Source organism: Cupressus sempervirens, chromosome 8, assembly GCF_028749045.1.
Source record: "Cupressus sempervirens isolate cs-2001-9-10 chromosome 8, ASM2874904v1, whole genome shotgun sequence".
In the NCBI taxonomy this organism is placed as follows: domain Eukaryota; kingdom Viridiplantae; phylum Streptophyta; class Pinopsida; order Cupressales; family Cupressaceae; genus Cupressus; species Cupressus sempervirens.
Window position 1 is genome coordinate 55,398,577 of NC_143125.1, and position 13,762 is coordinate 55,412,338.

General features: G+C 35.6%; 1 protein-coding gene across 1 annotated transcript in view; it reads left to right on the top strand.

Annotated features, from left to right (window-relative positions):
• Positions 1-985: 985 nt before the first annotated feature.
• Positions 986-13,762, top strand: part of LOC149541581 (uncharacterized) — a 48,023-nt gene continuing 35,246 nt past the window's right edge. The window contains exon 1 of the mRNA XM_089796779.1: positions 986-1,874. Within this exon, the coding sequence (XP_089652905.1) occupies positions 1,019-1,874 (856 nt within the window). The 5' untranslated portion in view covers positions 986-1,018. The remainder of the gene's footprint in view (positions 1,875-13,762) is intronic.

The following is a 13,762-nucleotide window of genomic DNA, read 5'->3' on the forward strand; positions in this document are numbered from 1 at the left end:
GATCAATCACTAATAAAACTAGCTAACTCACAATAACCTTAACCAAATATATGAATAATGCTTATCAAGCTAACTTATCTTAGTAAAATCTCCTTTCCATCCTATTTACTTTTGATTGGTTATTATATATATATATATATATAGAGAGAGAGAGAGAGAGAGAGAGAGAGAGAGAGAGAGAGAGAGAGAGAGAGAGAGACCCAACTAAAATAGAATAGACTAATAAGAAAAAAAACTAAAATCCTTAAAACATGAAAACATTACTCTCCTATAAAGGACAAGTCCTCATGCGGCTGCTAGGCTAATTTTAGCTAGTAGCCGCTTCTCCATATTTTTAACTGTAATTTGTGGAGCTATTAAACAAATTGTAAAACCACATGTTATTCTCCATTAAAATAGGTGAAGATTTCATTTTATCAATTTCTAGGTTTAAGATATGCATAGGAAGCTTAAAATTAAGCAAAAATAACATATAGGGCATGGAGATATGGGATAGGGGTATTTTCCATGCGATTGTTAAGCTTAGTTTGACTACTAGCTCCTGTTCAACATTTTTAGCAATAATTTGTGGAACTAATGATCCCATGATTACTGATTTTAGCTACTTATTTCTTAGCAATTATTCAAGATAGAATGTTAAATTAAATATTTAATAATCAATATTATAGATAAACATTTTGAAAGAAAATAGAATATCATAGATAAACATTTTAAAAGAGCCATATATAATTTTTCTTCATTAGAAAGCCTGCTTAATCTAACCGTGTTTCTTTATCAATGCTTCCGTTTATATTTTAAGGGATGGCTGCTTCTAAATTATTGTTTTCCCAAGAGTTGAAAAATGGGGTAAGCCCCACATATAGCCCAAAACAAAAAAAATTGAGAGAAAATCTTATTTATAAGCATCAATTAATAACGGCTACTGGTCCGCTTCCCCTATGCAGGGCTGCAAGTATATAATACTTCAAACCCTATTTCCCCGCGCAGTGAATATTTTTCCAAACCATTAAACAACAAAATGACAGATCCAATCTTGGAATCGCTTCAGCGGTTGCAGCCAGAGCTTGACATCTTCAATAAGGCTTTATCAGAACTTTGCAGAGCGAACGGAAATAAACCCGAAACCCTCGCGCTGCGCAACGAACTTCAAGAATACTATAGCAAGCTCCACAAAGCTCTTCTATCTAGGTATGAAATTCTAAAGGCGAAAGGAAAAAAACAAAATGCTGTTGAAAAGGTGCCTGAGATTGAGGCCGAGGCGAATCAAACAAGGAAGGAAGATGAAGAAAAGAAAGAAGATAGTTTTGGTGGATACTCGATCCCTAAAATTTTGCAAACTGTAGTCCGCCGTAGGGTACTTGCCTTCTGTAGGGGATTGAACGGGAAAGGGCTGCTAAAATACCTCATCCACAACAGTAAGGTTTATCCCGAATTACGGGACCAGTTGCCCGCAGCCCTGAGCATGGTCGGTAATGGAGCGCAAACGGTTCTTAATGCAATTCAGGAGTATGATTTTTCTGAGAGCGGTTCGAGGCTCAATGACGAAGCTGATTCGATCAACAGGAGGACATGCATTTCTCTCTTGCAATGTCTTTTTCCTGTTTTTGGAAGCGACGAGAATGCGCCGGTTGCGAAGGATATTCAGGAAAAGGCGAGGGAGATGGCTAGGACGTGGAGGGAAAATATGGGGCTCGAGAAGAGCTTGGAGAGTGCGAGTAAATTGGACGTGCATGCATTTTTGCAGCTCTTGGTGACGTTTCGGATCGGAAAAGATTTTGAACAGGACGAGCTTTGTGAAATGTTGTTGCAGATTGTGTCCCTCAGAGAAAGTCCTGCGCTGGCATTATTTCTTGGATTGTCTCCCAAAATGCCAGGTCAGTTGTAAAATTGAGCTCGGTTAAGAATAATTTCCTAGCTAGAAGGGATCTGATGGATGATCATGAACTAATGCGCGTGAGATATGTGTTCTTCTTAAGAGTACTAATTTTTACTCCAAGCCTCTCTTGGCCTGTCTACCGAAATGCTTTAGACGTGGGTCATGCTTTGTTGTACTACATTGTGGTTACAACTTGGCCTCCCGTTATGTTTGGTTGGGGTACAAGCACTATTTCTTGGATTGTCTCCTAAAATGCCAGGTCAGTTGTAAAATTGAGCTCGGTTATTAGAATAATTTCCTAATTTAGAAGGGATCTGATAGATGATCATGAGCTTATGCGCGTGAGATATTTCTTCTTCATAAGAGTACTGATTTTTAGTCCGACTCTCTCTTGGCCTGTCTGCGGAAATGCTTTAGACGTGGGTCATGCTTTGTTGTGCTCCATTGTGGTTACAGCTTGGCCTCCCGTTATGTTTGGTTGGGGTACAAGTCTTTTTTCAAAGTGAGGTAGTTTAAATCCATTTGGATGAAGAAGTATCTATTTTTTTCGGTTAATATGTAGTTTTCCCGAGAAGTAATGGTTGATCTTTAGGTTACATTGAAGCCAAATGCCGAAGTGGAGCATGAGATCCTTTTTGTGTATGCTTCCAAGGGAAAATCCTTCCCATTTAGATTTTATTGTTTGTTCAAATATCGTAATCTTAGGTTTCAATCTTTCATCAATCTTGGGAGTAGACTAACTTTGCCAATGCCAGAATATTTGGAATAAATCAACCTTGTTATTAATCTCGTGAGTAAACTGATCTTGCAAATCTACTTATTGTATAATCGAAAAATCTGATTAATGTAGAGCATATTCTTGCTCGGTTATTGGCAGCCTTTGCTATTGGATTGGATAAGCCTAGGTCATGTCCACAATACTTGTGAAGTTGTGTCATTTTCCAATATTATTCTAAGTACGGGACCCTTGCTGCACGTTTCACTATAGCAAATTTGGGCTTTTGCTTTATATTCACAAGACTTGTAAAATTGGAGCATTTTAATGTTATTCAAATGTTCATACGAAAGCCTTAATAGGAAAATCTGGGCCTTTGCTACAGATTCAGGTAAGTGTATATCATATTCATAATTATTCATAAGACATGTAAATTTGGGCCATTTTCCAATGTTCTTCAGATGGCTACACAGAAACTTTGCTTCAGCTTTTACTATGGGTATCTACTCTCTTTACAACGAACAAGATTTGGATTCAGGTTCCACTCTTCAACTGACTAGAATCTGTTTCTGAGGCTGTGAGGATTCTTTTATATTTCTTGTTTCACAAAGTTGATGGATTTGCCAATTTTAGCGTATTCTGTCAAATTTATCATTATGTTTTTTTTTTGGTTTCACGGCATAGATTCCCAAGAAAGTAAAACAAGAAAAAAAATGTGCGTGTCCCAAACCATAGCAAAGGCCCAAATTTTGCTGTAGCTAGACATGGACAGGACAGAGTTTTTAGACCTAGAACACATATTTACTAAAAGAATACAATGTTTCATCAACATGCGATTGCAAGAACAGATAAGAATGATATTATAATGCTGATTATTATAATAGAAAACTTCATACTCATGCAAGTTACATCACTTCACACTTTTCTCTCATTTATATAGATCTTGGTGATGGTTTATGTCATACTACCCCAGTTGGTTGCAGATTCACTCTGAACTAGAAGGCAATGCTTCTTCAGGCTCAACATCATCGTTTGCAATGATGTCATACAATTTAGCCTTTGCTAATTTTGCTGTACCTTATTTGCTTGCCTTTCAAATTCTCAAATTAGCAATCTCATCATGCGTAAACTTGGGCGATGTTCATTCAATGGAGTCCATTGCTCTATGGATCAATGTCATACATGCAAATTAGTTCGTCAGCAATCATGTCCAGCTTTTTTGTGCAATGTTGTGTTGCATGCAAATTAGTTTGTCATGCTACTCCAATTGGTTGCAGATTCACTCCGAACTACAAGGCAGTGGCTCTTCAGACTCAACATCATCATTTGCCATGATGTCATACAATTCAACCTTTGCTACTTTTTCTGTACCTTATTTGCTTGCTTTTCAAATTTTCAAATAAGCAATCTCATCATGTATAAACTTGGGCGATGTTCATTCAATGGGACCCATTGCTATATAGATCAATGTCATACATGCAAATTAGTTCGTCAGCAATCATGTCCAGCTTTTTTGTGCAAAGACGAATGTTGTGTTGCATGAAGACAAGGTCATTGAGTGCTTGTTGTTACTGAAAGTAATTAGATATTAAAATATGGCCATCATTTAGAAACAGAGCATATGTCTCATTAAATGAGAGATTATGAAAGATCTATCTAATAAGGATAAGATCAACAACTATGACATGCATAAGATAATTGAAGAGAAAAAACTAGTAGAATCTTCGTGAAGTCTATTCTAATCACTTAGCTTCCCATTATAACTAAATATTACAATGTTATTTTAATTCCCTCCCTTGATGGTCAATTTGATAACAAACCCAACTGCGTGAAACAATTTGCTGGCCTAAAAACATAGAAGGTTGCATGATGATGTCCCCTTCTTTAATAGAACTTAATAAGTAATAAAAATAAAATTACAATATAAAAGGAAAAAAAAAAAAACAAATTTGAACTAAACATATAAAATAATAAAATAAAATTTATTTAAGTTAATGAAGGTTTAAAAGAAATGAAATGAAAAGTTTTGATTAGCTCAAACATGAGATACACAGAGGGAGAAGAGAACTTCGTCTGAAAGCGGTAGAGAGTAAGAGAAAAGGGAAGGTGTGAAGTAAGGAAAAATTAATAGAAGAGAAAACAGAAATGAGAAGAAAATATGGAAGTAACTCTTTTAAAGGACCAAAGATATGAAGGGTTGTGACCTTTTGAAAAGGTGGTAACTGTAAAGGTTTTTGACTCTTCCAAAGGGCATAAGTGACGAAGGGTTGTGACTTATCCAAAGGGTGGTAATTGTGGAGGTTGTGACCTTTGCAAAGGGTAGACATAATGAAAAGGTATGTCCCTCTCCCGCATTGGAAGATATAAAAGGGAGAGCAATTTGGGAGGGAGGAAGGAAGAGAAAAGGAAAGGTGTGAAGCAAGGAAGAATTAATATAAGAGAAAAGAAGAGACAAATTTGGGGAATATTATATTATTCTCGAAGGTAATAATGAAAAATGGTGTCTCAATTCTAATGAAAGATGGTGGCCCTTTCACCAATAAAATATTAGGAAGTTTTTCATTCCAAGCAAAAAAGGAGCAACAATAAGAGAGTAATATTCAGATTTTGAGAGTAGACTGAGCAAAAGAATTCCATTTGATAAAGGAGATCAATCTTAGAGATCAAATTGACAAGAAAAAATGATCTTTAGATATTTATACAACTTATCTCATCTTATTTGGGATAAAATTACATCATCAACTATGTAGTGTCCTGCACTTCAAATACTCATTACCTAAGGAAAATTAAGTATTTAATATAATGTTTGAACTAGAACATTATTAAACTAATATTGAAAAGTTAATATAGGTGAGTTTATAAATTTATTTAATAAAGTCACAATAGTTGCAATGGAATGAATGAGAATGCAAACTGCACTTTATTACTTTATTAAGTATTAGGGAATTGTGCTAAACATAATGCATTGAAATAATTAGCTCTATTGCATAGTTTAAACTCAATACTATAGTTCTTAGATTTGGAGTCAAGGAGCCATCTTTGTTAGTGCAATTCTTGACCTATTTGCAATTTGGGCTCTAGAAGATATCAATGGAGTTGTGTATTGTTCTAAAGGGACGATATCATTAGGTATTTTGATTTGATTTTGAAGTCCCGAATATAAACAAAAGCTTTTGAGAGTTGATATGAAGGATGTTCTTGTTGACGAGATTTCTTGAAATGGGGGACTAGAACGTTATATGCAAGATATATATGTTGAATTTTGATGAAGTGTTTATGAATAAAAGATTATGAATGCATCATTTATAGTATTTGCATTGGCAATACATAAACAATTATATTCACATTCTTTGGAGCGAAATGTTAGTCTTTTAAACATAAGAAAGTGTGCTTGATCATTGTTGTAATTAGGGCTGTAAATCTAGATGCCCATTCAACATCGCAAAGGTACACAAAATTGTCACCGTCATCTTGCTCATGGCAACATATTAAGAAATAACTCTTGCTATTGGGACCTCGCATCCCCAATTTTTCTATTGTGGGTAATTACATCGATCTCTTTGAATGAGTTTAAGGAAACCAACATTTTTATGGGTTTGGAAATTCCTCATAACAAAACTTGAATGGAAATCTTGGACTCATGACAAAGTAAATTACGTTAGCCATAGTTCAAAATAGTGCCAATATATCAGTTTATCGCGAGAAGTTTGGAGTGGTGAGAAAATACAATGTTTTTGTGCCAAAATCTTAGCTGTTTGAAACTTCTTGTTGAGAAGTTGGCGATATATGTCCGAGAAGTGGCATACTTCTCTTGAGAAGTTGAAAAGATCTCACGAGTAGCCCAACAAAATACCATTTAGTGGCCCATTTTAAATTTGCAGCCTTTGCAGGAGAGGAAAAGGGTTTGGTGGAGAGAAATAGTCATTGGAAGCCTTCTAGATTGATTGCAAGTGGATTCAAAGAGATTTTTCAAGAAAATGCCAATTTGAAAGAGGGTAATTTTGCACTGAAATTGGATGACATTCAGGAGGAGGGCAGTGAGAGTCAGGACACTTAGGACACTAAGAGTGAGGATATAGATGATGAGGAGTCATTGCTAGTGCCAACACTAGCTACATCTAGGATGGATATCAAGAGATGCATGATACAACTGCAACCACAACCACAGTGGACTGCTAGGGTTAGACCCCCCTCCCACTCCCATAGTGTTTATTAGAGCTATTGGGAAGGGGTAGAGGAAGACATAGACTAATTTTATATTATACTTGACATTTGTATTAGTTTAACTTTTTCAATGACAAATTGCTATTTTTAGTTTGCTTCAAAGTTCAGAGTCTTAGACTATGGTTGCCAGCCATCGACCTTCCACACGAGGATGAGATTTTGTTACATATTGCATTTATATAATATCTAGATTAGCTTGTTTGGTTTATTTTCTCATTTACTAATTCATTAGATGCATCTCCTTATTTAGTTTTGTGAAAAAAAGTATTTTAAATTAAAATTAAGTCATTTTAAAAATTCTCGATATTTTCTCGACAAGTTACTGATTTATCTCCAATATTTGTCGAGAAATCTTTTTTGTGCCTTGTCGATAAGTGGCATAGAATGAGATTTTGAACTATGGCGTCAATGATAATGTAGTGTAAAGTTCTCGGAATTATATCCATAGGTGTGTTTGGGTGAATTAGTCAAATTAGTGCCAACCTTGGGAGGCAGTGGGAATTGAGTAGGTTTCTTTGAAAAGAATGTGATGCACTTGTTGCCTTGGTAGGAAGATAAACAACCTTTTCACAATTTTGCTATGTATTGCAACTAATGTCACCATTTAATGATGCAAATAAGGTTAGTCCTTGGCTGTATTCAATTCTTTGTAAATTAAAATTTACATTATTGTTTTTTTTGTGTTTTTGATAGATAAAGGACCTAACCCTTGATACATCATAAAGTACATAGATACATCTGGATAATCATCTTTTAGTCCCAAGTTACATTTTTCGCCTTCCTTCTAGGTTGTTCCTCATCCTTCCCTTCTTTTGCCTCCGATCAGGGTCCATATATAATCTAAGCACCACATGTTGCACTTGTGTTAAGGATAAAGCTTTGAAAAGTCACAAAACATGAGTACAAAAAGGGCATAGTAATGAAATGTAAAGTGATAAAAGTATTTTGTGAAACAAAAATAAAATATACATCTAAATCATCAGAAAATGCATCTAATAGAGCAAAGTAGTCATTCCTTAGCCGAGGAAACATATCTTAAGTAGTGTGATTATCAATTTTTTATATTGAAGGGTGTTTTGCCGGCTCAGTTACATAAGAATACAACATAAATAAGCCTAAGTTACTCTACTGGCGTAAATGGGGGGAATGAGGCTACACATAATTCTGAATGCCCATCGAGTCCAAACTAGATGATTCCAAAACCTCCAAATTCTCCTCAAACTCATTTCCTTAGGCTCCAACATCATCTTCCACAACAAATCTATCTATCCAATCATATTATCTTGGTATGCAGATGTAGGTAGTCGGTAATAGCTATAAACAAAGACCCTTGAATCTTCCCCGAGATAATGAAATGTAAACTATGGTTGGAATTCTAAAAAATCTAGTGTCCATATATTAAAATTTCAAATTCTGATGTCTGACCTTCTTCTATACCTATATTAGCTAATTCATCCGCTCTTGGAAGTATATAATTGTTGTTCTTTGAAGTACACACACACACACACACACATATATCTATGTATGTATGAATGTATCTATATTCAGTTTCATGATTACAATTCCATGTTTAACATCACCATTTGCTAGGTTGACATAGATAATGTCAGTCCTTGGCTATTATTCAGTTCTTTTTAAATTAAATTTACTTTATTGCCGTTCTTGGAAGTGTGTATATATATTCAGTTTCATAATTACAATTCCATGTTTATTCAATTAGTGATGGCACATACATCTCTATTACTTGTTGATTTCAATGATTTTCTTATTTGGCTATTGGTGGTATCTAAATTATAAGTTTGTAACTAATATTTGTTCAAAACCAATACCATATATATCGGTCTGATCAATAGTATGACGGTTGTTTGATATATCTGCATTTTGAATCTGCTTAACGAAGTTGAACAATTAGAGTGGCTGAGAAGTTTACTATGAAAATTTGAATCAGAGATATTACAGTGGCATCTGAGCTTTGGATCCTGCAAACTGGGGGGATCATTTTTGCAAAACACTGTTTAATATGAGCAAAAAGCTTACCTAGAACTACTATCTCAGGAGGAATAAATCAAATCTTGAATTTAACATAGAAAGAAGTGTTGATGTGAGTTTTGCTCCACTACAACATGCAAAATTAAACACTCAATTTTTCGAGATGAAAATCCTCTTGAATAAGGTCACTTTTTATGCTAAGCTTGCAAAGTAAGATCATGAAATGTCTTCAAGGTTCCTGTACTTTGTGGATACTTGGTTAGTGAAATAATGTGATTTGTTGGTAATCACTCAAAGACTCATGCTATTCATTCAATTGATAGCTATTGCTTCTAAAAATTTGACTTTACAATGTGCAATGGAAATATAGTTTTGATTTTCACCTCTTGAACTTTCAGCTCAGCTCAAAGTTAACTTCTCCTACATCTCAACTATGAATGCAAGAAAGTATGGGTGATCTTGGACTCCACTAGATGCAATCTTGTTTGTGACTCCACCCACCTAGTGCAAGCTTCTAAGGTATACCCAAATGATTTTCAAATCGATATCTCCTCTTCAACACCATTAATGGATGCAGACTAAAGATCGAATATCAATTGAAGTTCAGTTCTTTCAATCTACAATGAACAAGAGGCTAGTGGCCTAGTTTTAGTTAAGTCTTGCAAGTAAACATCCACAATTTCTTTCATCCAACATGAAATGAAATCTACTCCAAGTGAGGAATTGAAGAAACAATGCAATACTTGAAAGGAACATTACGTTTGTTAATGTTTATGGTAGCTCTGAGAGAGCTCCTTCGTACTTGCAAAGGCTTGTGAATATTTATCCAAGCCCAAACAGGTTTGAGCTAAGGTGTACGTGCAGGTAGCAAGTATGTTGTGATTGTCTGCCTCCTTTTATCTGCTAAGAGTTAATGAGTTGGCTCTCCAGCTGATCATGTACCAACAAAGAATGTTCTTCAGTTCATTAAATAATATAGGACGCTACTTTTTGAGTATGCAATGACTTGGTTTCATGAATGAGATGACTTGGTTGTATTGTTTTGTCATGTATTGCATTAATCGATTCATGTTTTGGACGTGCCAATAATTAATGTTAGCCTTTGTCAGTTCATGTTATGGAGGAGTTGTCGGGTAATAATGCTTGTAACCATTATTTGGTCCATTCGTGCGTTTCAAATGTGTGATGGAGTGACATATTTTATTATAGTTGTCGTTTATGACATCTTCTTCCTAGCATCTTCTCTTTTTCATATTGTGGTCGGAAGTCCAAGTGTCATTGAGTAATGGTTTCTGTTTTGTAATGCCACAAGTATTCATGGCTATGGTTGTCCATTATTAGAGCAAAGAGGAGTCACTGCGAGGCATTGAATAAGATGATCCTGTAGCATGATGTGTGGTCATTCATCATGTATTGAGTATAATTAATGGCAGTTTGTATGAGGATGCAGTTGTTCACACAAATTTTCTTTTGGGTGACTATTATTTTCTAAAAGACTGTGACAGTAATATTGGATTGAGACTTACAAGCATGTCTAGTTATCCTGCAACATCGATTTGATGTTCTCTGCATTACATGTTCTTGGAGGATTTTTTCATGTGGGTTCTGCATCAAACATTGAAGCTGTAGCAGTTGGTATTGATTATTATTATTATTCTGCTGTCAGAGAGAGCCAAAAGTTGATCATTATAATCTGTGAATGTAATATTCATTCAATGTGCAGTTGTGAAAGCTCAAGAGGTGATGAGCTGAGTTTTTGTACTATGTTATTATTAATCAATAAAATAGGATTGCATGGTGTGGCTGAGTTTTACCACAAGGAGGGTTTCCTAAGATAAATAATTGAGTCATCTGTTCTTATGCTTTTCCGAATTCTGGTTATTGCATGTTATGCTATTCTGGTTCGAAAATTAACAAAGTTATCCACCATGAAGACCAACAATGAATCATCACTCTCTTTGATCACATAATGGCAACAATTTCAACATGTCTCTCCTTTAGCTAACATGCTTCTACTTCTAGCTCTCTAATCTAATCTAGTCTCATCCAATCTAATGAGTTACAAATGAGAAGGCCTTTCATAGTTGTTCCATTACATTGAAGGGCCAAGATCAATTCAAGATCAAGGGGCAAGATTTGTCCTCACTAACCCTAATTAGGGCTGCCATAATATCAACTAATTGCATTTGCCATAATATCAGCTAATTGCATGAAGGCACCACTTTGTGGGGCAATAAGAAAATTACAAAGCCTTTGAAATCCACTGTGAAAATTGCATACTTCACATGATGTGATTGAAACATGTGGAACTTGGAATTTCCAGATTGATAGAAGACAACTAGGTGCCACCTCAACATCCTTATCTTGTAGACATGATCAACCCTTTGGTGATGGGAAAATATCTCTTGATACTCTATTAGCAAGCTTCCTGTCATGATGGCATGACCAAATTGCTTTGTCTTCTCAAATCTTCATCTTTTTTTCCTGGAAATTTATCTTTAACTTCTTGAATTGGTGAAATCCTTCATGTTGTTGGATTCCTTCAAAGAAAACTTGTATTTGCAGAGGAAATTCAAGTTGATAAAAGAATTCTTCCATGTGTATACTTGGCGAACTTGAATACCATTTTGATCTTGATTTGAATTCTTTGATAAACTGATTTGAATCTCCTCTTTTGGAAGGTTCGAGCTTGTGCTATCTCCTTGCAGCATTCGCTTGCTTGAAATCTTTCTTTGTTTCAGGTCCTTGAGTTTGAGCTTGAATTCCTTGGATCTCTTTGCCTTCCAAGCATCTTTCTAAGCTTCTCCTTCTCCAATGATCACCTTGCAAAACCAAGAAAGATTCCTCATTAAGCTCAAGAAGTATGAGACAAACAAAATGAGGAGAATCTGAAAGTTTCATGAAAAGAAATTACATCAAGTTCATGAAAAATCTGGAAAAATAAATGATATTGTTCTCAGATTTTCCTCAATTTATCTCACCTTATCCTTAATTTTGAATGATTCCTGCCCCTTAAGCTTGCTGCCTTGTTGAGTTTCCAAGACCATGAAAGAGATCACCACCTTGTTTAAGATGATCTTGCTGTCTCTTGGTGGTGTAATTTGTTGTTTATAATAGACTAAATTGTTTTGTTCTTGTGTAAAAATGCTTTGACTTGACCTTTCTTATATAGGCACTTGAGAAGTGAAGGGGTACAATCCTTTGTAGAAGGCGATTTTGTTTCTTGAAAGCTAATGGAAAATGAAAATCAAAATTTTTCAGCAATGTAGGTTGACTAAGGTGAAGGAGTTAATGACTTTTATTAATGTGTGACCATTCATCAAAAACGCTATCTACTATGCCTTGGGCCTCTTATATGGGGGCATAAATTTGACATAGGTGAGGAGAAATAATCTTCATGGGAGGGTGAAATCCACTCTCCACTGAGGATTATCCTAAGAGCAGATCTCCCCTAGCACTCATCACTCTTGGATCTCATCTGCAGTTTGCTTCATCAAGTGCTTACAATCCTTCTCCACTTTATGCCAGAAATTAAGAGGAATCGAGGATTTGAATCCTTTTCAAAACTTTTTTCTTATCTTCATAGAACTTGACTCATCACACTCGGATCTCATCTACAGTTTGCTTCATCAAGTGCTTACAATGCTTCTCCACTTTATGCCAGAAATTAAGAGGAATCAAGGATTTGAATCCTTTTCAAAACTTATTGCTCATCTTCATAGAACTAGACCCAAAATTGTTTCAATTATCATTTTTGATCTCCACTTTGTGTTCACTGTGCAGATTGGAGTACTTTGTTTGCTTTGACATCATACTTGTCCAAGGTGGAATTCCATCATGCTCGAGGTATTCTATTGATGAGTTGGGTAAAAATTTCAGTTGCTTGAGGATTTTGTTCTCATTCCTCACTCCCGTCCAATTCACAAATCTTCCTTGCCCAATTCTTCACCTTTAAAAACTTCATCAAATCGCTTTTCAGTGCTCTTATTTCCCCTTCTTCATAGTGCAGGCTTAAGTTTAGTTGAGCTCAATCATTCTTGTTAGAAGGCAGAGACTGGAATAAAGAGAGGATTCCCAAAGGTTGGCAGATTTTGCTACACCTAGAGGATTCTTCCTCTTGACATGGATTCTCGAAAATCTCACCATTGCTACTTGAAACTTTCCCCTCTCTAATGACTCAAATGTCTTGCTCATAGGCAGATTCGAGTAGTAGATTCAAGCCACAAGGGAAGGGAGGAAATGAGGGAGATCCAAGGATTTTAGCCTTAGAGGCAAGGAATTTTCTTCATTCAATTCATGTTGTCACATTTCTTTCAGCCTTTAGTCTTTCTTTTGATCTTATTTTGACTAATCTTGAGTTTGCTTTAAATTTGATCATGTCTAAAGGGGAGGGTGGAAATTTCACCCCTTAGAAGACTGGGAATCCTGGGTTGTAGGTGGATTCCACCACCTTTTAAGGATTACTTTTATTTGACGAATTCACTCCTACAAAACATAAATTTTGCCTTTTCCTTTACTTTTACCATGAATCTACACTTGAAACTCAGATTTGAAAGGGGCATAATTTTGGGGGTGCGAGGATTGGAATCCTAGGTAGGACATTGTCAGATTTTGACCTAGTGCTAGGAATTGTGAATTTGCAAGTTAACTGCCCCATTTCAACATTCTCATCTCAAGGGTGGGACTATTTATATAAATATTACTTTTAATTATAAGATTACATCTTGCAACCGTTCTTGACTTTCTAAGGTCAAGTTGAAGCTAGAACAAGGACATTTTAATGATTCAAACTCATTTCCTCACAAATCACTTGGTTTCAAGTTCCAACTCCATCTCCTTGACTAGCTTAGCACAACTTTGGCTTACATCCCAGACAAGCTTGACTTCCTAGCATGCCAAAATTGTTCAAACTCACTCTTTTGACTTTGAGACTTTAAAATTGCTACCACCTAAGACCA